The following is a 22,830-nucleotide window of genomic DNA, read 5'->3' on the forward strand; positions in this document are numbered from 1 at the left end:
AAACAAGGCTTTTCTGGATGAAGAGGCAAGACTCTAAGCCATTAATTCTTCAGCTTGAAAAGTGTAAGGGTTTGTCTGTAGTGGATTTGCATTATGCCGCAGGCCCTTATGAGAGTCATCCTGTACATCCTTGTCAGTGTCATGGTCACCAACAGTGAATTTTAATTGGGACTGACTAGTGAGCAGGAAGGCTACAGAGAAAGTCAGGGGATAAGAGCCCATGGCTGGAAGAGATTAAACGTGTGTAATATCACAGATGGAAAATAAAAATCAATACTTGACTGCCTTTCTGCAATGCCTGTTCACACTGTTCTCTGTGAAATCCAAGGACTGCGGATCTCCCCTTAACTGGCCATGTGAAAGGCTATGACACTTGATACAGCTGTATGTGCTGTTCTGGGAAGACAGGTACAGCTCTTCAATTTCAAAAGAAGTTTTACCACAGTAGGAACTGAATAGGATTTACAGGATTTGGCTTAAGAATCGAACAATTTTGCCACTGAAGTTTTATGGATATTTTTCATGCTCTAAATTAAGCTTTGGTTCACATAATCTATTTTAGCTCCTTTTTTTTTTTTTTTTTCTCCTTTTTTTTTTCTTCTTTTTGCCAGTCACAGCTTTATTCATAGCAAGGCTGTGGCATTTGTCTTGTAACAAGAAGGATCTGATAATCATGAAATAAGCCAGATTTATGCCTTTAAATCTGAAGCTGTGCCATATTTGCGAAAATAACTTGGGAAAGAAAAAAAAAAAAAAAAAGAGAAACAATATGCAGCAGATGTGAAGGTTTTACCTTCACATTTTAGTAGGTTTATACTGTCAGTGAGTGTGGGCTTAGCACAGCCTGACAAAGTTTTAACTTACCAGATGTTCCACGTGATCAAATAGATACTATGCAGCTGTTTCCCATTCTTTTTACTGCGCTCAGATAAATATACAGTAAATGCTCTGAAATATGTTTATTGTATTTTGGCCAGTATTTTGTCTGTTAGTGTAGAGAGAGAGCTTCCTTTAATGCACGGGCACTGAGAATGCAGGGAAAAAACAAGGTGCTCTAGAAGTTTGGTGTAGATGACTCACTTTCCATTGCTGTGAGGAGAAATTAGCAGTCACTTGGTAGAAACTACACTGGTGATACTAATAAGGAAGGGATGAAAAACATGTTTTAAAAGTTGTGAGATTAGCGGTCATATTTACGCATGGCAGAAGCGACTTCTGCAGGCCGTGCCTGGTCTCTGTGCAAGCTCTGACTGCTGCATGCAGGAGTTGTCCCCTGGAGCTGACAGTTTCATGGCTCCAGTGGAATTTAGCTGCCAGGGAAGGTAAAGGTTGTAGAGGGAGCAGCAGTCTCACAAGTAGCTAGCACTAATCCCATCAAGGGCTTTAACACTGGAATGAAGATGCTGGGTTGGATTTTGTATTCGGTGCAAAACAGAAAACAGGGCACCTCCAGAGCTCCTGATGGAGAAGAATGCTTCTGCGTTCTTCATCCTGTCTGTTCACCTGGGAGCTGGCTCTGTGGCCAAAGTTAGCCATCGAATTTGTTTTTAAAGACGCACAGCTTTTGGGGGTCAACCTAAGCAACTGCTCTGAACTGTTACAGGTCCTACAGGCCCAGGTTATGTTAACTACCACACCTGTCAATTTGATTGAATAACAGAGCAGCTAAATAATAAAAAAGGAAGTTTCATTTCCCTTCACCTGCTTTTTTGATCTCGTTTCTCGTTCCTCCCCCTCCAGCTCCCCATGCTCTCCTTAGCCCATTGACCTTACTGCTGCCTTCTTTCTCTCCTTTCACCATCAGCCTCCTGCCTTTTCAGATCTGCTCTTAAACCTGGAAAATTTTTCTTGTCTACCAGGGGCCTTCCTTGTTCTCCTTTAAATCTTTCTTTAAAACCTTCATCTTCCAGTGGAGGAATTACTTTCATCTTTCATTAATAACCTCTTCAACATTTCTTGTCTTCTCTGCCCTGTTCCTTTCAGATTTATAGCCTAGTCTTGCAAACGTTTACACAGAAGTAACTGTTCAGTTAAATTGAGAACATTCAGGTAGAAGCTTGGAGGATGGGATCATTTGTTTGGAAGCTTTTTGAAATGGGAATATTTCTCACTCTGTAAAACACGGTGTTCATTTATGGTTTTATGTACATTTTTATAATAAACATTTGTAGCCTCCGAGGAGCAGTGGAACGTATGTGCAGATAACTTCTGCTTTATATTCCCTAATTCAAGGTGTGGACTATATTCTCACAGAGTTTGAAAGGCAGCGAGCAAACTTACTGTTGACAGTATGACTTTATACCCTGAATAATATAAGAACCATGAAAGAGGACAAGTACAAGCTGTGCCTTTTATTTTAAAGATCTTCATTGTTTAGTGTTTCAGTATCGATTTGTGTTTCAGGAATCCCAAACATCTGGACTGCCTGAGTACATAAAGATTGTAGAAGTTGGGCCAAGGGATGGATTACAAAATGAAAAGGTAATTTTTCTCTTTTAGTGTGTGTGTGTTTTGACATGGATATCAGTGTCATTTTCATTGTGTAAAATACATACATCCTGCTAATCACCATTTTTTCCATTTTGTACAGTAAGTATATTTGCATATATTAATAACTGTCTTGCATGTTAGAATAAGATATTATTACTGTTTAGCCAGATGTTAAATCATATCACTTCTTGCTAAACTTGGTTAACTAGGCTTTCTGTTACTCAGCCACCATTTTTTCTCTGGAATTTGTTTTGTCAACTAATTGCATTATGTCATGACATAATTAGTAAGCACCACAAAATACTAGCTAGCTATTTTTTTAATATGTGTTTGTGCTACATATGCTACTGTAGTAGGAATAGTACAATAGATTTTGTCGTATTTCCTGGTGAAATAACATAGAAAGGAAACAAAATCACTCTTTTAATATTATTTGCCTGAAGGGGGATTGGGAAGCATGGAAGAAGATTGAAAGAGACTGTATAAAATACAGTACATGTGTCAAAACAATCATCCCTTTCTGCAAACGGGAGGTTAAGCTTATACATGTTGATACTGATATTAAAGGTGTTAGTAGAGTTAATGGTATTAACAGAATAGGAGAATTACTCTGCCTCAGCCTTGGAGCTTTTTTTTATCCCATTTTTCTGTGGGTGGACTCTTCTGTATTATTTTCCTTTGTCACTTATTTGCTAGGCTGATCTTTGGTTACTAACAATTAGGGCAGATCTATAAACAGTTACATGGAAGTGTTTCTTTATTCTTTTGTAGTGGGCAAAGAAATGGAGTAGGATCTTGTATACTTCCTAGTGCTTTTCCTGTATTGTAGCTTCGTACTCTCATTAAACAGTGTAGTCATGGTATAATGTACCAGTGTAATTCATGATTTTAAAATATATGTATTGATTATGTACGAAAGACTTATGAAAGTTTCTTATGGCATGAAATACTTTACTATAGCATGTCTCCATGTTCACAGGTGATAGTCCCAACTGATATCAAAATTGAGTTAATCAACCGGCTTTCCAAAACAGGCCTTTCTGCAATAGAAGTGACCAGTTTCGTTTCATCCAAATGGGTGCCTCAGGTATGTAAAATCATCACCATTTCTACTTTCAATTTACATGTAATTGCAGTGATGTCTTCCAGTCGTATTGTCTGTATAAATATAGATGACAATGGAACAGGAGTAAATTATCATCATTATTATTTTTTTTTTTGTAAAATCAGATGCTGTAGTCAGGTGCTGTTTACACAATTTTCAAGTTTTGTGGTTTGATTTAGGTCCACTGAACTTGGGCTAATTATTAAAAGTAGTCCCAATGCACATGCATACTATATGTGCTAGGACTATACATACCTTTATCTGTCTGTCCTACTAATTGTATTCCAATGAAAAACATGAATCTGGAAGAATTTTTATTATATTTACCTGTGTCCATTGAAGGGCTTGTTGGAAAACAAAGGTTTGTAACTTCTAATTACAAAGTGCTCTGCCAGCTAATGTTATCCATAGCCATGAGTTGCTTGCCTTGGAGCGGGGGTTACCTATGGTGAGTGCAGACATAGTTGGTGTCAACAATTGAAGAAAATGACTGGAGCACTGCAGTGGATGACTACAAACTCTTCAGAAGGAGTAGGCTAGGAAGGAGAGGTGGGGGGGTAGCCCTGTATGTTAGGGAGTGTTTGGATTGTCTTGAGATTGATAATGGTCATGACAGGGTTGAATGTTTTTTTAGAGGAGGTTGTAGTGAGGTGGGCATTGGTCTCTTCTACCAAGCAACAAGCAATAGGACAGGAGGGAATGGCCTTAAGTAGTGCCAGGGGAGGTTTAGTCTGGAAAATGGGAAAAATTTATTCACTGGAAGGGTTGTGAAACACTGGAACCAGATTGCCCAGGGAAGCAGTTGAGTCACCATCGCTGGAGGTATTTAAAAGATGTGTAGTTGTGGTGCTTGGTGACATGGTTTAGTGGTAGACTTGGCAGTCTACCACTGTTAATGACTGGACTTGATGATCTTGGAGGTATTTTGCAACCCAGGTGGTTCTGTGATAACATGGCCACTCATGGTCTTGGCTGCTCTGAGTGAAAAGACAGTGTAGGCCATGTCAAGACTTCTTAACAGAGCTGTTCTTGGGAGCCTCTGCAAAGCCTTATTCCAGCTTTTTCTTGCTTCTAGCTTTGTTCTCCTGCCTTTCTGCTTTCTTTCCAAATCTGAAATATTAGACATCGTCATCACCCTCCAAACATAAAAAAAAATTCAGGTGATTTCCAATTTCTTCCATGCAGCACTAGGGCAGGAACTTGTGTGTGTTGTGTGCAAGGAACAGCAATAAGTGAGGAATGGGAGAATTGAGTTACAGGATGCTGAGTGGGGATAAAAGGTGTAGGAAAAATGGATTGACACCATGAGTAAAGACCAACTGGGTTATAGGATTCTGAGCTACTTTAAAGTGAGTTGCTTCATCACTTATGCAGTGATAAAGAGTTGAGAACATGAAGTCAATTTACAGAGTGACAAATTCAAGTATCCATATGAAGAGCAGTGCAGCTGATCTCTGGGGAACATTCATGGCAGAGGGGACTTCTTGTGGAAGCAACTCCAATTTAGAGATGTAGAATCAAGTGAAGAAAATCCAGGTACCCAGAACTTGTACAAATGGAAGAAACTTCTCAGAAATGCTCCCTAGCACCAAACCAAGGCAGCAGACTCCACTGAGTCTGAAACTAAAATCCCACTGTATGCACATGAACAGTTGAGTATTTGTATGTTTAGTAAGGACTGTGCAAGTTATTTACAAAGTAAAACTTGAAAGTAATTAATATGAGAAAATATTTTTTAAAAACAATTTTGTTTGCACATCTTCTGTCAAAATGTATAAAAAAGTTTGTCCAGTTTAAGCTGAGAATGCATGCTGGAACTGAGCTGTGTTCCAGGGTTTCCTCTGGGAAAAACATGGTATGATCATACTTTTTCTTATCATGAGCAAGCAGGGTGAACTGGCTGTACAGCACATACTGATTAATTTTAATGTTCCTAGGATCACTAGAGAAGGGCCCAAAGGAAGGATAATAGGAAAGAGGGAGAGAACACTGACAATGCAGAATTTCTTTGGTGACAACATAGGAACAATATGCATTCAGACTGTGTTGATTGAAAGTGTATATGCTAGGTTTTTGCAAGTGTCATCAAACTTTGGTGGTAACAGTATGGGCCATTAAGAATACCAAATTTAGAACAAGTTTGTCAGTTTTAGAAAAAAATGACCAATCCCTTCTTATCTTAAATTCATGTCTGAATATTTTATTTTAATGGCTTTATTTGTGTTTATTTATTTTTTTTTTTATTTTAAAGATAAGATTGTGTTGCTCTGATATGAAGTGCAGTCCTGACTTTGTCTTTTCTTTGCTCCTTTCTTTTTTATTTTCATAGGTCATGGGAATAGAATTCATGGTTATGTTTAGATCACTCATTCACTTATTTCTTTTTTTAATATTTTAAAGCTCTTTTATGGTTTCCCATCCACTGTTTTTTTTTGGCAGTGATTTTATTGCTGAAAAAAGCTAAAAGAAAAAGTTCCACAGTAGCAAGGTGCCATATAAAACAGGATCCCACACCTATAACCTAAATGGCCAAAAATTATAAATAACTACCATTAGAAAGCTTATTTTTAAAGAAATTTGGAAAAGAAATATTTTATTACAATTTAAAATCTTCTAACATGCAATATATGTTAAAATGGGATTTTACCTACAGGAAAAATATTAATGGGACAAATGTAGTACATAAAATATTATTTGGACCTGGCAGCTTTATACTGTTTGAAACTGTGTCATTTTGGATTTCTAGTATATTTTAAGTCAGACTATAATTTTAAAGTACGGAATTAGTTCCAACATTTGCTATTTAATTAATCATTTATTTTTAAACATTCTCCCTTGCCCTGAGAAATTTTTTTAAATTAAGGAATGAAAGATTGTTCTTAAACCAATAAGGCATTATAGAATGTCTTTTGTGAGTTTATCAGATATATTAGGTGATCACACTGGTTTAGTTTACGTTAGAAGCAATTACTAAAAGTTGCATTATACCATCACTTGATTCCTAATGGAAAATAAGTTGTACCTGGCTATAAGACGCATTTTATACCATGTATCCTCTTTTTTATAGATGTGTGGTGGGCTTGCATACAAGGGACATGCACACATTTTTCTGGCATTTTTAATTCATCCATATTCATAAGAGAAAAGCAATGACAAGAAGATTCTAGGTTGATGGTAGTACTGGCTATATATATATAATTTGATATAATATCAAATATTATAATTTGATACAACGTGCTTAGAACTGTCATACTGCATCAATATCTTATGCATTCCAAATTACAAGTTACTAAACCTTTGTAGTTCATCTATTTTTTCATACAGTATTCCTAAACTGACTTTTCATGAGTGTGAAAAGAATAAGAAATCCAACTCAATATCAGAATAAATATAATTTGCTTGGAAGATTTGCATATATGAGTGCTGATTTAAACAGTATTTAAAACACACTATTGAGATTATTTTTTTAAAACTCAAAATCTGTAAGACATGAAATACAAAGGATATGTGTTATTTTATCTTTATTGTTTTTTGCAGACAACATTAAAAATAAACTTGCTTTTCTTCCACTTATTTCAAGAAATAAATTGTCTAAATAATCTACAGTTTATTACGTGAATAAATCATTGATTCATCTTCCTGATTACTACAGGGAACTATATTTAATCTTGAGTGAGAAAAGCTTAAGTACGTCTTACAAAGGTAGAGTTTCTCTTGTGAGAGGAGGCTAAGGAAAACAAATGCTTCAATAAAGTATTGTTCTTTGACCTTTTTGTAATAAACAGTATGTTCTTCTGTTAAATGAAAATCCTGAGTATATTAAATGTTGCGCTATGCAGAGTTCCATATTTTGCTTTATTGTTTTATGAATAGACTTATGATTAGTCTTTTCAAATATGCTGGTTACAGTGTTGCATAGGTTCAATCACAAGTAAGATTGTGAAGTCGCATTAGTAAGAGTTCTGAAAATTCAGTATGTGGACAGTTCTAAAATTTAGTTATTTTGTTGCTTCCACCTGTGGAATCCATTAAGGTAGTTTTAAAGTTACAATAACAATTGATGATTAATATGATAAAAAGTTTTTCAGCTTATGATGCAATTTATGTTGTTACGGATACACACAAAAAGAACATTTTGATAATTTTAGCTCCAATTCTGTATTCATGTAGAATTTGAATGCTTGCAGCTCAAGTATTCAAAAGTTAAGAAATGCAAGAAAGGGCAAGTGTACAACCTCAATTTAATCCCTTTCCTGTTATCCTTTCTGTATGAACTATATACAATCTAGACAATAATCTAGACAATAGCACAGTCTAAGTGATTTTTTGCTTAGATACATAAAATCAAAAAATAATTGACAATCAATACCATTATTATATATATATTTTTTTATGTTTTAGATGGCAGATCATAAGGAAGTAATGAAAGGTATCGAGCGACATCCTGGAGTCCGATATCCTGTTCTCACACCTAACCTTCAAGGTTTTCATAATGCTGTAAGTGCATTTGTAAAAGATATCCACAATTACCTCCTTCCCGTTTTCTTGTTTTCCTTCATTTCCAGCTTAGTACCATAAACTAGCTATTTATAACGTACCCTATCCTGTTAGAGCTAAACTATGCTTTTTTTTTCTCTTTTGATGAAAAACTCTGCATCTTCATTGTGAAAAATGACTGAATTAACAGTGATGTTAAGTTCTATATGTTCAAGCTTTAATGAAAGTATCATTCAATCAGTCTTCGCAAGTTCCTATAGATGATGATTGCATGTAAAGAGAACGAGAATTCCTTTTACTTCTTTGACTTGTTGGCCCTGGAAAAGGTTCTGAAGAGTGTTTTCTTATTGGAAAGTAGTGAGTGAATTAAATGGAAATGGTTTATAGGAATGTATTAGATTTCTTAAATTTCGCATTTCATTTCAGTAGGGTTCAAAATTATTAATTGTTTCAGTTCATACTAGACAATATTAAGAATGATAGGACTTGAAGTGTTTGGAGCATTTCAGTCTTCAAAAAACAGTAAATTTTTTCTGTGTTTTCTGAAATTGTTTTTAGGCTTCTGTGCCTTGCCTTGATATAGGACAAGCCATATTTGAAAGAGGTATTGCTTGATGGACGTTTGTGTATAGTCTGTCCTTCAGGTTCTATACTGCACATGCAATCTCTGTTAAAACAGAATCCTGTACATAGGCGAGTCAACCATTGGTAGTCAGACCATTTATAGTGCCACAACTGTGTCTGCAGCGGTAGCTTGTATGAATTAAATTATATCTCTACATACTCTATTTAGAGATACAGTGAAGAGAAAACAATAAATAAATAGTTGCAGGTGATTCCTGAGTTCTTTCTTGCTGCTATGTTATTTTTTCCCTCTATTTGAAAGCATTTTTGTTCCTGTAACAGTTGCTGAAGATTCGAAGTTATCCCTCAGGAGCAGAAAGTAAAGGGAAAAAAGTGAGAAAAAATGAGAAAAAATGATTTTTTAAAACTATTTTATTTTATTTATTTTATTTTATTTTATCATAGAAAAAGAGTCACTGGAAAGTGAGAATTAATTAGCTATTCTCCTAAGTTTAAATGTTTTCTCCAATCACTTGACTTTCATCATTCTGATTTACCTCATGTTATTTGATTTACTGAGGTACTGAGTACAAGCTCAGGCTAAGTGCCCCTTCAGTGAAGTAAAAACATTGACAAATTCTCTAGGCTGGTATTTGCTTAGAGACTTTTTCTCAGCAGACTCCAGATGCACATTCTACGTACTGTCCCTATCAACTATGACACCAAGACCAGTGGAGCTCTGGATCCTACAGTTGACTGTATCAAAGAAATTCCTTTTGGTTACTGTTGCTGGTGTAGGAACAAGCATGGTACAGAGCCCTGTCCTAAGTGTAAGAATGACTTCCTAGAGTTCACTAGAAACAGGATTTTTTTAGAGGATGGATATTTCAGGGATGTTATTTGATCTTTTCTTTTTTGTGAAAAATGAAATGTAAGTATCAATCATTGTTATTTTTGGAGTATATTCACATAATTTCCTGCATTTTAATACCTTGTTTTATCACTTCAGAAATGTATGTGTATCAAATTGATAAGAAGAGGAAGGAAATTTGCCACAGCATAATGAACTCAAAGTTTAATTCAATTGGTTTGTATGTAGTAGATTAAAAATAATGTAATTAAACTATTATTTGAGATATAGATGAGATTTATAATGTACTTTAAAGTCGTATACAGAATTGAACAATCTAAACTTCTAATACAGTGTTATGCTTCTATTTTGTTGAAATGTATTTTCCAGATTGCAGCAGGAGCTACAGAAGTCTCAGTATTTGGTGCAGCATCTGAATCTTTTAGCAAAATGAATATTAATTGTTCTATTGAAGAAAGCATAGAAAAATTTGAAGAAGTTGTTAAATCAGCAAGGAATATGAATATTCCAGTGCGTGGGTAAATATAAAGATTCTTAAGTAATTACAGAGATATTGGAGTCACTGTTAAAGGGATTATTTTTGTACCAGTAGAAAAGGATACTACCAAATTTTTACATCTTAATGTAATAAAATAACAGTTTTTATTGTGAAAACACTTTTTTTAAAAAAAAACATATATTTATTAATTTTGTTCTATATATTGTAAATACTAATGACAACTAGTTTTTCTGGAAATTGAAAAAAATAACAACTGTATCTACATATCCATTTACTCTGCAAATTTTTATATTATCATAGGTGACAGAATAAAATTTGTTTTGTGTTGCTGAGATCTTATAACATCCTGAACCTTAAAAAGTATCCTGCATACAGAATAATAGTATTGATAATGTATCACTTAATACACTGTAGGATCAAGGTATAAAAATGATGGAACAAATTTTTTCCTAAAGAAAAAAAAAATCATGATGGTTATCCTGAAATCTCCAGGAGCTGAAGTGTATGGAGTATCTAGTGCATGCAGCTCTGAAATTGCCAGTATTTATCTTTATCTAGAGTATTTTATTTTAAAGTTGAAATACTCCTGAGTGTTACTGGCCCTTGGACAGTCTTTTTCATTTGCTTTTTCTGTTGTATTATGCAGAGCTTCATATCTAAGATTATTGGTGAACATCCTCGTGAATACAATAACGTTCATATAGTTTCAAGATGAAACTCCTCAGTGAGGTCCATTGAGAATTATTAGTCATACAAGCTACATATAAACTCAATCTAAGGAAGTACCTGGAGCTGAAAAGTGATAGAGGTAGATATTTTACAGGCTTAGTGCTCGGAAACCTGTCGGGAATAAATACTGGGATTTCTCTTTGCTTCAGAAATAGTGAAGAGGTAATGCTACTGCTCTCTTCTTGCACAATACTGTGTTAGTTTGAGTATTTGCCCTGAGAAGGGCAGACCTGACTTCTAGTTCTACCTCAGCCTCAGAGGATCAGAGAATAACAGAATGGATGAGGTTGAAAGGGACCTTCGGAGGACATCCTGTCCAACCCAAGGATTTTAACACACATCCATCCAACAAAGGGTTTTGACACACAGCTTGTAAGTGTTCAATCCTTTTTGGCTAGCCTGGTTATGTATTTCAGGTGGACAATCACTTACAGGTAATATCTTTCAGTGTATTAAGAAACATGAATTTGTACCAGTTTAAATACTCTACCTAGCTACTATTCTCTCAAGCAGAGTCAGGTTTTGCCTTCCTGAGCAGCATATCTTATAAGAAGTCTGTTGTCTAACAGATCTCTACACCTATTTGCTGTGTTTTTCTGAAAGTAAACTCTGAGCTGAGAATATAACTAGCAACTGAAGTTCTCCAGGAGGATTAAGATCAGGGATTAATCAGACAGAATTGTAGGTCCCAGATAGGTGTAGATAAAAGGGCACAGTCAAATCAGAAAAGGCAGCATTTGTATAGCAACAAACCTTTAGCACTGGTGAACATTGGTTCACAAAATTTCTGTGTTCCAGTTTCTTCAGATGTCTAAGCATGTCAAGTAGTTTTTTCTTTCATTGTTCCTGTATTTTACTACCAAAACTCAAAACAAATGGCACAATAGAGCCAGCCAACCATCAAGGGAATCCTCAAAACTTGTGCATTGTATGTATTTTTGGATAGCTATGGGTGTCAATAAATGGACTTTGCAACTGGTCCAGGAGATGTAAACTACAGCTGATGAAGAAACTCCCTGTGGTGGACTCTAAGTTGATGTTGGAGCTTAAAATGGTAACTAATCTTCTCTGCACTAGTTTGCACATGCTTAAGAAAGTGGAACCCCGCTGCTTCTTTTCCACAAATGTGTGTCTAAGGCATTTGTATTATGCCAGCAGAAGCTATTCTGGCTCTGATACACTGACACGTGATGGAAATGGCTGTTCCCACAATGGGATTCTACAACATTCCCATACATTTGTTGTTAACTACCTGATCAATCATATGTGGTCACACAGCAGAAAAGATTGAGAGAGCACCAGGTTGGGAAGACACTTAGAAAGAGGATGAACTAAGAGGCAGAAAATGAGAGAAGCAAAACAGAATAAGACAATAATAATATTAAAATAATTAAGAATAAAAAGAAAGAAAACAAGCTTAGAAGATACAGTGAAAGGGATATCAATAATCATGTAAGAAAGCAAACAGTGAAGAACAGCAATCCAGAGATGAAAAAAAAAAATAAAAATAATTTAACCCAGAGAAAATATAATCAGATTATGAAGTGCTTACTTACTATCAGATCAGAAGTGCTTACTTTGTGCATCCAGTGCAAAGATCTGTAATTTCACTTCAGTGTGCAAACCTAAGCAAACTTCACATGGCATGTGCAGGACAATTTTATTGAATCTGTCATGCCAGGTGCAACATGTTACACAACACTTCAGCAGTGGACTGCTAAATATCAGATATGCTATAAAGAGAACAAAGTTGAAGCTGTGAATGAAAGCTGTGATGTAAGTCCATTCCAGCTATAGCTATCTTCCTCAGCCTTACAAGTCTAAGAAGAGTGAATCATTGAGAAGCAGGAGGCCACTGACAGAATGATTGCCTTTGTAGGACTGTAACTGAGTAAAGAATCCAATTAGAAGGGATAAGTACATTGAAGTGTGTTTATATTACAGCTATCTTCAGCACAGAATATTAGCTTGGGAACTAATTTTTCTAGTGAAAATTGGAGATTGAGACATTGAGATATAAGATATTAAACTAAAGTTATATTTCAACAAGTCAATAATTTTAGAAGACTGGCTAGTATTTGTCCAAGGGGATCTAACTTAATTCAATAGTGAAGTTGCTAATCTGCTAGAACTCTGACAAGAATCTAAATTGCAGAAAATGGAGCTTTCTTTCATAGCCAGAAAACCTCAAGTAATAATTCAAAGTATCTAAAGCATCATCTGAATATTGTTTTCAGTATATGAAAATATTGAAAATAAAGTTTTGAACATGCTAGTAAGTTAGAAAATAAATCAGAACCAGTTAATACAATCCATTTGGATTTTCAATGCACATTTAAAAAATCCCTTCCAGGAAGATTTTGAAGAGGCAAAGTAGTAATTAATGAGAAATGAAATGTTGTTGGGGATCAGAGTCCAAACAAATAATGTTTTTGAGAGAATAGTTATCAGCTATTGTGATACACTGAGTCTCGTAGCTGCACGTTCATACTCATTTAGACACACTCCTCATGAGTTACAGAAATCTCTAGGAAGCACTGAGACTGAATGATTGCTTAGAAATAAAAAGGATTGATTAGCGTCCATCTACCTCAGTATCTTCTGTTAAGCTTCAATATCCTGTCTTTTATAGACTAGAATTCTGAAAACCAGAAAAAAAGATCAGGCGCATGAACATGCAGAATACAAGACTCTAATGACAGATCTCTTTAACAAAGTTCTAGAAGGTGGACTTGAAACGTCTAATTAGTTAAAAAATAAAGAAATACCCATAAAGAGGAAGCATCAGTTCTGAATGCCAAATCCAGGAAGTAAATAAGTCTGTTTACAGTATTTCAGCTGCTTATGATAGGACGATTATGGAAGCAGCCCATCAATTCCAGCTCAATTCTGGAAGTCTTGTGCTAATACTCAACAAAAGCCTGCACTGAATTCCTTAGGACTTGAGTGGAGGTGCTTCATTAGTTTGCAAATACTGAAGTACATTTAGAAGACTTGTGGAGTTTTACATTGCATTTAATTATATAAAACAGAGAGCTTCTCCTTCTTAATGAAAAGTGTGGAGAAGATAATCAGGAAGCGGAACTTAAAAACAAACAAACAAACAAATAAACAGCTCTGGTAGTAATATTCAGTGCAATCAAAGTGACTTTTTCCTGAAGATAAAACAATGAAAAAAGAGTTAGCTATTGAAGTCTGTGATTTACCATCTTGATTTATGATCCCATATAGCTGCTACTATAAATATTACTTTTAGTGACAGATGAAGTAAATGGCATTTTCCATGAAACTTTTTTTGCGAGATTGTCTGAATGATGAGATGATTAGGACTTTGTAGCAAGTTGTTCTTTACGCAGTTATGCCCAGATCTATATTGTAAGTGTCACAAGTCAAGCAGGGGCAGAAATTGAGTTTCAGTATTTGAAATTTGGGAGTTTACATTAAATGATGTCAAACCTAGCATTTTAGGAACTAGAGTATGGAATATTACTTAATTTATCAGCCAATATTCAGTATTTAGAACTGGTACTCATTATTTCACTGATTGTTTCTTAATTTCAAGGAGAAGATTAATTTCAGGTTTTATTTTGTTAAGTGGCATTTATTTATAATTATTACATATTGATTACAGCTACTGTTGTAACATGAGGCAAAGCTGAGCATGAAAATATGACAAGTCTGAGATTGTTGTCCTAAATTTGTTTTTAGTTACCAGAGAGAAATAGGCAGCCTTCAGACTATAATTTATCATGTGTGCTTTCTTAAGTACCTGCCTTAGAATAAGATGGATCACTCTCTGGATGATCCTTTTGGCTGCAAAGGAGCTTGGGTCCTATCCTATGTTAGTCACACTATAGATTGGCCTGTCTAAGGCATGGGCTGTAGGTGATTATCTTTGATATCAAAGTTAGAGCAGCTAAACCCCATTCTACCTGTGCATATACTAAGGATTAGAATCTTGTAATTTATGTAAATTGCAATAGATACAATTAATGTATTAATAGGCTTTATGGTGCAAGGTAGCACGAAATGAAGCTGTGGAGTATTAGGGCAAAGATTTGCACTTTGTGCACTGAGAATTATTATTATTTATTTATTTTTTTCAATCACTCTTTTGGAGAATAGCTGCTTATAAAGAACTGTGGCCAAACTCTGCAGCCTTTACTCAAGCAAGCTCCCAGGGCTACACATTTTGGCTTCTAATGTAAATTTTGTAGGCTAAATATTTTGCTTGAATTACTTAGGTAATAAAAATATTAATATGCATAAATTGTATTTATATTAATTTCAATACAGAGACTGTTTCCTTTCTAAAGCACTATTGTTGTTTAAAGTGTTATTTATTTGCAGGAAATGGATAATTTAGTGCCTTGCCCTAACACCTTATTTGAGCAGTTCAAAAATACATCCAAAAATAATTTTAAGGGGTTCAAATTTTATTTCCTATTTTTACTGGCATTTTAGAATTTATGTAGTGAGTGTAAATCATTGGCAATCCTTGAATCTTATGAAAAATGCACTCAAACAGTTGAAACTAAACTTTAAGCTTTTGCATGTCTTACTGTTGCTACAGCTGCACTAACATTGACTCGATCATCATCCAGAAAATTTATGTTGTCAGCTGTCACATTTAAAATCTGTAGCACAGCACACAGTTTTCTAAATGTTTACTAAATTAGTTCAAATGTTTATGAAGAATTGAAATCTTGCATATGGTCTTAGCAGTTAGACTATTTATTAGCATCATAAAGGGGTTTTAATTTTTATTTTTTTGTACGTGCATAAAAACTTTACAATAACATCTGGGACACATTCTGTGAAGACACTGCCAAATCAGTGTTATAAACTGTGGTCAGCTAATGACTACTATGCATATTTTGCATGTGACATGGCACAAAATACTGCTGGTTTTAGGATTGCATTTATTAATACATAATTCAGGTACTGTTAAAAGTACCATATCTTTTTCAGTGATTAAAAATGGATTTTTTACCAATCCAGGATTGGTAAAAAATTGTGGCAAATGATAGTTGCAAGTAATCACTTGGATTGTGTTTTACCATAGATGCAATTTTAATGTAAATGTATATGTGGAGAAGTGAAGTTAAATCTGGTTAAAAGAGATTCTTCAAAGTGAATGCATTCCAAAATTTAAAAAGACATGGAAATAAATCACAGTTGCTACAATAGAAGAGCAGTAAGGAAATAGGGATTTTCCTGTCCCTGTTTTCCAGAAATGGCACTTCAGTACCTACTGTATATCCCGTGACAGTGAAATAATCTATCTCCCTCTGAAACATTCAGTTCTGTATACGACTGTCTTAATCCTAATAAAATTAACAGGGAATATGAAGCTGAAAGGTTGTAATATTTTATATATATCAAAAAAGCACCTCTCCAGCAATTAAAAGCTGTATTTATGTCCCAGTCCTGAAAAAAATTCATGTGAAGAGCCCTTTTGAGGCCATTTGGGCTATTTGCATGTGCAAATGTGAGTGTGTATGCAAGTGTTTAGAGGTTCAATGTTAGAAAAACAGATGGAAATGTTTGCTGTAAAATAACTTTTAACTCTAGAAGCATTTCCTTACAAAGCTGCTGCTTCATAAATTAAAACACATGTAATCACACATTAATTCTAAACTGGTGTATATAATTCCTTAGTTTATAGTCTTGTAACTTTTAAGAATGAGCAGTATGCTGAGTTCACAATATGTAAAAGAATATTGGAATATATTGATATGTGTCTATAGAATTCAATACCAGCTGAAATATAGCGATATTTTTTGCTATGACAGATAGATAGCATACAAACAATTATATTGCAATATTATCAAAATAGTACAACTGATACCTTTTATGTTACAGTATAATAAAGGTTACAGGTTAAAAGTACTATAATTGTTGATTATAGGAAATAACTATTGTTTTACATCTATGCTAATACACAAGGTAAGACAAAATCGTAGAAGTTATAGAATAAAGATTCAATTTTACTTATCTTCATTCTGCTTTTTATATTTGCATTTATTTTGAAAAAAAATACATGTGAAAGAATGTATCAGTTTTCTTTTAATATACTTTATATCAAGTAATTTTGGAAATAACAAAGTTTATTTTGTTAATAAAGAAACATTCTAATTATCCGAAACTTCTGATTATCAAGACAATTTGATCTAAATTCAGTTCAATAATGCCATTTTTCCTTTTTTTACAGTTCATCTTAGATACCTTAATTCAGGTCATTTGGCTGGATACTCAGAAGTACCATCAGATAAACTCTTAACAATGCAGTTTTGCACAAATCAATGCAATTTAAAGCTGTGTATATTTTACAAATACAGGCAGAAACTTCAACCTCATATTTTCTGACTTTCTAGAATATATAGGGCTGGACTACACATGTTTTTTAATTTTTTTGCAGTGCTTTAAACCACTGTTGTTAGACTACATTATGTTCTGTAGCATAGTCACAATTATATAAGTAACAGGGTGATTTGTATTATTGCTGCTTTAGAAAGTTAGTAAAACCAGCTTAACACCTTCATGTCACTATAAGCGAGCTTATACTTGAGACTGTGGGAACAACAAAATGTAGACGAACATTTAATAGACTTCCTTGGAAGCAGAACATTTTAATGTGTGAATGGTAAACAAGTACAGGGTTGCACGGTATTAAGCCAGCTGGTCACAGTCCCCGGGAGAAGTTTGAGAATTCAGAGATTGCTAGCATGGTGGGATTTTGTGCATTTGCTGTACTGGGTACAGGTTAAGAAAATGATGTAGGAGCCATTATAATAATTCTATCATACTGGATGATTGCACTATATAAAAGGAGAGATTTTTCTTAGGAACAGCTTTTTACCAATTTTTACTCAATTTTTATGTGCCTGTAAAAAAAAATACTACTGTTGGACCAGAATAGCTTTTCCTTTAATATATATTTATTTATTTTTTAAAAAAGGATACCTGCGGTAATTAAAAATTGTCCCTCTTTCTTGAAAGTATTAGTGGAAATTCAAATATGAAATGTTAATATGAAATTATGAGGTAACAATACAGTGTGTTTGCTAGTATGTAACTGATTGCCACATGGATATAGGTATCAAACCTGAAGTGGTTAAGTGACCCCTTCATTATAGTAACTGTTTTCTTCTGTTTTTAGAGAAGTCACTTTTGGAATTTGGTGGTGTTTTCTAGGCATCTTAAAATTACTAATGAATACTATAGGCTTTCACTTTGAAAAGCACATAAAGTGAGAGCTATTTTTTGATATTTTTATTTTTTAAATCAGGTGCAGAAAGAAATTCTGGACTTATTTACACATTTTGGGGTTGGCTTGGAGATTGTGTTTCTGGAAGAATCAATCTCCTTTACCTCCTCTCTTCTTTGTATTTCCCTCTCCTTGCGGTAAAGGTTGCCTGTTTCTAACAAATGTCTTCCTTTGCAAAGAGACAGATCAACCTTCGTATTATGAATTCACCAAATGATAGGCATATACATTTTAGCACGAACATCCAATAAAAATAAATACATCTGCAGTGAACATGGTAAATTATATGCGAACTTACACTATAATAATAAACAGGAAACAGCAGCATCTGAGTCTGCAACTGGCTTCTCAGGAGGCTCCGTGCTTCCAGCTGTGGTAGCAGCTGTGGATCTGGCTCTGGAACTCTTGCTGAAACAAGCTGACAAAGGGCTGATTACAACATGGAGTTCAGTTTCTGCTTGGATTCATTTTCCTTTTAACACTTTGGTTATGAAAAGTTTGCTCATTTACCCTGTTTGTGGTTTCATATCCTGCACTTCACAGTCATTGGGCTGGTGTGGTGATTATCACCATTCCTAGTGACCTTGATCTTGGGGACCTGATATTGTCTTACGTTCCATGTGTGGAGCTCTGCAATTTGGTTTTGGCTTATTGGAAGAAATTGAAAACTCTCTTCCTCTTCCTTATCCCTCCCCATCCCCAGAGGCTGTTCAGCATTTTTATCCAGAATATTACACACTAAAGTTGTTGGGTTTTATTTCTTAATTGTTATTATATTCATAGAAAACAATTTAGGAGAAGATCTTTTGAGTCATAGAATCATTAAGATCAAATGATACTCACCTGCAGAGAAATCTGGAAAACAGGCAAGAGACTAGGTAACCCCTGCCAGGTGAAGGAAGCAGAGATCTTTTTATCACTTTTTTTTTTTTTTTTTTTTTTTTTTTTTTTACTGAAGAGAGTAATTCTGATTTCACGCAACCTGAGTGAGAGAAACAGCATCAACCTATGTGTTCCTAAAGCAGCTTTATAGATACCTCCACATATTGCAAGCCCTTCTTTCTACTCTGGTTGCTTGGGCTATTTCTTGACAGCATGCTAAAGACATAGTTAAGCTACTAAAATGCCTGGCCTTGATTCAGCAAAGATTTAAGTGCATACTTAGAATTAAACACTTCCATTGCAAAGTCTGGTTTGTGAACTCCCAGATATTTGCTTCTGCTCTCATACTAAGGAGTGTCTCTGGTGAATATTCCGAGACCAAGACAGTCTTTTTCATTACAAATTCCTTTTTTCTTTCAGTCCTGCCATCTTTTTAGAAAACAGCTGTATTCTCCAGCTTAATTGGAGAATATTAAATCCCAAATTAAATCCCAGTTGCCTCTGCAACTCATTGCTCAAATTCTTCCCTCTTTTTCCCCTCTGCTTTTCTTCACACAAGTTCTTGCTTTTTCTCCTAAGGAAAAATAGATACAGTATGCCCTTCCTTCTGTCACTATTCTTCCTCACCTCCCATAATGCTTTCTCCTTCTCCACTGTCAGAACAGCAGGAGTTTCTTGTCTACTTCCCATCTGTACCCCTTCTACTTGCCCCAGTGACCCCATGTTCTGTTCTTCCTCTTATTTCTCCCCTCCCTTACTCTCTTTCTTAACCTCTTGCTGTCCTCTGGCTCTTTTCCATTGCAATAGAAGCAAGCATTTGCCTCTTAAAAATTGCACCTTTGACCCCACTTGGTTCTTCATATCATATCTCATCGCCTATCTCTGCTTCATTCCTAAGCTCATTGAAGGCGCTGTTTATAATTACCGTCTGGAGACCCTCTTCTGTGATTCCCTCCTATAACTCCTACACTTTGGCTTCTGTTCCTTGCTTGCAACTGCAACGGCTCTCACCAAACTCCCTGATGACAAGATCTCAGAAACAGTAGTCTATCCTTATTCTTCTCGACTTGTCAGTAGTGTTTGCTGCAGTTGACCAGGCTCTTCTTTAAACTTGTGTCCTTTGTTGCTTTCTATGGCTGTCTTGTTCATTTTCTTCTTTCCAAGTGGTTCTTCACCATGTTCTTCAAAGTCTCTAAAACCTATTTTGGAGGGGTGTGGGTGGAGGTCTTGGGGCTCTGCTTTGTCTGGATTCTTTTTTATGCCTTATGGGTTATTTCATACACCACAAAGAAAATGTAGCTGCCAAATGTATCTGCATATAGCAGATAACTTTCCTTCAAAACCTCCTCTTACTTGAGTTTATTAATTTGGAACCACACAAATGCAATTACAAAGCATCCCACCCAGAGCTGCCTTAAGTCTGGATGTCTTGGCAAATGCTCAGAGCAGATAAATGATTATATTCCCTTTTTCACCTTGGCATGCACATTTTCTTTTTTCATATCATAGGTTCTCTGTACTGCTGTTAGCTGTGCTGGCTCTTACTGGCATCTGTTCCAGCTTGTATTACTTTTTCTAGGAATGACTCAAATTGTATCTGCTATTTCCAATAAGAACATAACAAGAACTTGTCAAATGGAATTCATATTTTATGTTCTCTACTAAAAGTGCTTATCCTGTTATATTTTTGGAGTGCATTTCACAGTTTTACAGCCTCATCTTAGGCATTTCACTTCCTTTGACACTGCTATCGAGTCCCATTTCTGTTGATCCTGTCTGTCCTTCAACAAATCCCAGTGCTTTTTTTGTAATGACAGTATCAAAAAATTTACTGTTATCATCACACTTTTTATGATAGTTCATTAAATGAAAATATTAAACAAAATTCTGCACAACTCATCCTTGGCAAGTTCTACTAAAAACAGTTCTTTCATTCTCTACAGGACTTTGTTCCCTCTGGTAGGAAGTCCTTTACCTGTCTAATTCTTTTAGTAATCCCTGTTTTCTCCAGTGTAGTATCAGATGCCCAGTTAGATTATATCTATCATATTTTCCTTGTTTAAAATGTCAGGCGAGGCACAATGGTAGAAGCATGCAGAGAGTTCATAATCTCAAACAGATTTGTATGTTGTAGAAGGCAGATTCCTACGGTCACCACATACTTTCATACCTCAGTACGCGCAGCTGAATTATGTGAGCTCAGGCGAGTTTCTGCTAGCTGGTGTGAACTACAGGGAGTATATCCTTGCTCTATAGATACCTTTTGGCCTGTTTTTACTTCTGTTTGCCCTACCCCATTCCAGATGTCACTCATGCCACATTATCATTACCAAATTCAGTTCTACCTGATCTAATATATATAGCTGTTAGGAACATGTCAGATATATGTAATTAAAGGGAACATGTGCATACATACTGTATGTTTTGCATTTACTTTGTATTTAGTACTGTTCTTGCTCACTTCATAATGAGTTCTGTGGCTGATGTTACAAAATAATTTCATTACAAGTCTGTGTTCACTAGCTCTAGGCACCATGGTATTATGTAAAAACCAATCCTTTGGCTCTAATTTTTTTCATGCTTGGTAGCATTTGAAAAACTCTGGGTATGCAAAAAAAATTAAGGAAATTATCTTAAATTGTTTCAGACTTGTGTCACTGAAAAGCAGGACTGTGCTTAGTTGTTAAAAGTAGCTACTCTTTTATGTAGATAAGAAAATTGAGAATTTTAAACCTTAAATGGTGACATGTAAATCAGGGGATATTTAATGAAGTGTATGGCCAAGTTTGAAAAACCCGGTTTTCATAATAACATACAGATAATTGAAATCATGCCTAGTAGGCATCTGGGCTAAAATTATGAGCAGGATGTAATGGACCCAATCACTTTTGTGGAAATAAAATTAATTTCCATTTCTTTGTTGGGGCTAATCAGGTTCCTTTTAGGTTCAGGGTCTGCTTCATTCTCACTGCTGGTTCCAGTGTGCCAACAGCATACCTTCATATAAGGGATGGAGTATGTTCTATGCATTAAAATGCTGACATTTTTTCACAGTTTGTTTTTGCCTGTTACTCATCCTGATTTCACATTCTATCAATCAGTTTCTCCATCAGCTGCAAAGAAACAATACGTTCTTTACCCTGTGGACCTTGACTACATACAAACTGGCATCTGTTCAATCCAGTTTGCATTATACAGTGTATAATTTTACATTATATCCTTCAGTGCTGAGGGAAGGGGAATGACAAGGGATCGATGAAGGCTCTTGTTCTCCTATTAAGCAGTTGAGCAACCTCCCACTGGGAATGGGGCTCTGCCTGCCTTTGAAGCTGTTGTAAATCCCTCTACAGCCACACTTATTTTGATTTCAAATGGCTGTTTCTGGTTAGTTTAATCCTATTTCTAATCAATTTAAGATAAACAATTAGAAGCTTAATTGGAATTTCATGGCTTTTAATTGTCATTAAAAAAAAGGAAATTTAAACCAAATTGTACATTAACACAGCATTAAGACTGAACAATGAAGGCTTAGTTGTGGCTCCCAGTTTTTGTGCTTTGTGGAGTAGATAGCTGCTGAGAGACACAGGTTCTCACAGATTCTTCATGTCCCAAGGCATACCTTGCAATGGAACTGTAATTCTCCTGAGGCACTGGCACACAAATGCCAGCAGAGATACAGAGGGCTAAAGCTACCCTGTTCACCACAGTTCTACCTACTGATGAGATGACAAAGTGGTTGTAAGTTGCTTGTGTCCTTCTGCTGCTCTTTATGATCCAGGTAGCTGGCACAAGGAGGAAAATGATACCGTACTTCCTCTGAATTCCTTGTGTGGGCCAGGCAAGGCAAAATTTGAGCTGACTCTTGTAACTTAAAAGGAAATACTGAGAAAAATCAAAGTTTCCTGCAGCACAGTTAACTTGGC

At 35.3% G+C, this 22,830-nt stretch overlaps 1 protein-coding gene across 10 annotated transcripts in view; it reads left to right on the forward strand.

The window, feature by feature from the left end:
- The window catches only part of HMGCLL1 (3-hydroxy-3-methylglutaryl-CoA lyase like 1), a 234,821-nt gene that overhangs the window by 172,716 nt on the left and 39,275 nt on the right, over window positions 1-22,830 (forward strand). For 8 of the 10 annotated variants that reach the window (XM_084515684.1, XM_084515683.1, XM_084515685.1 and 5 more), the window contains 4 exons: window positions 2,404-2,481; window positions 3,470-3,577; window positions 7,997-8,092; window positions 9,897-10,045. In XM_084515684.1, coding sequence (XP_084371810.1) covers window positions 7,997-8,092; window positions 9,897-10,045 — 245 coding nt within the window. In that variant the 5' untranslated portion in view covers window positions 2,404-2,481; window positions 3,470-3,577. Of the gene's footprint in view, window positions 1-387; window positions 409-1,914; window positions 2,050-2,403; window positions 2,482-3,469; window positions 3,578-7,996; window positions 8,093-9,896; window positions 10,046-22,830 lie in introns of those variants that run through there. The other 2 variants (XM_084515692.1, XM_084515687.1) reach the window with 2 other exon arrangements.

Source organism: Aythya ferina (genome assembly GCF_964211825.1).
Source record: "Aythya ferina genome assembly, chromosome: 3".
Classification (NCBI taxonomy): Eukaryota; Metazoa; Chordata; class Aves; order Anseriformes; family Anatidae; genus Aythya; species Aythya ferina.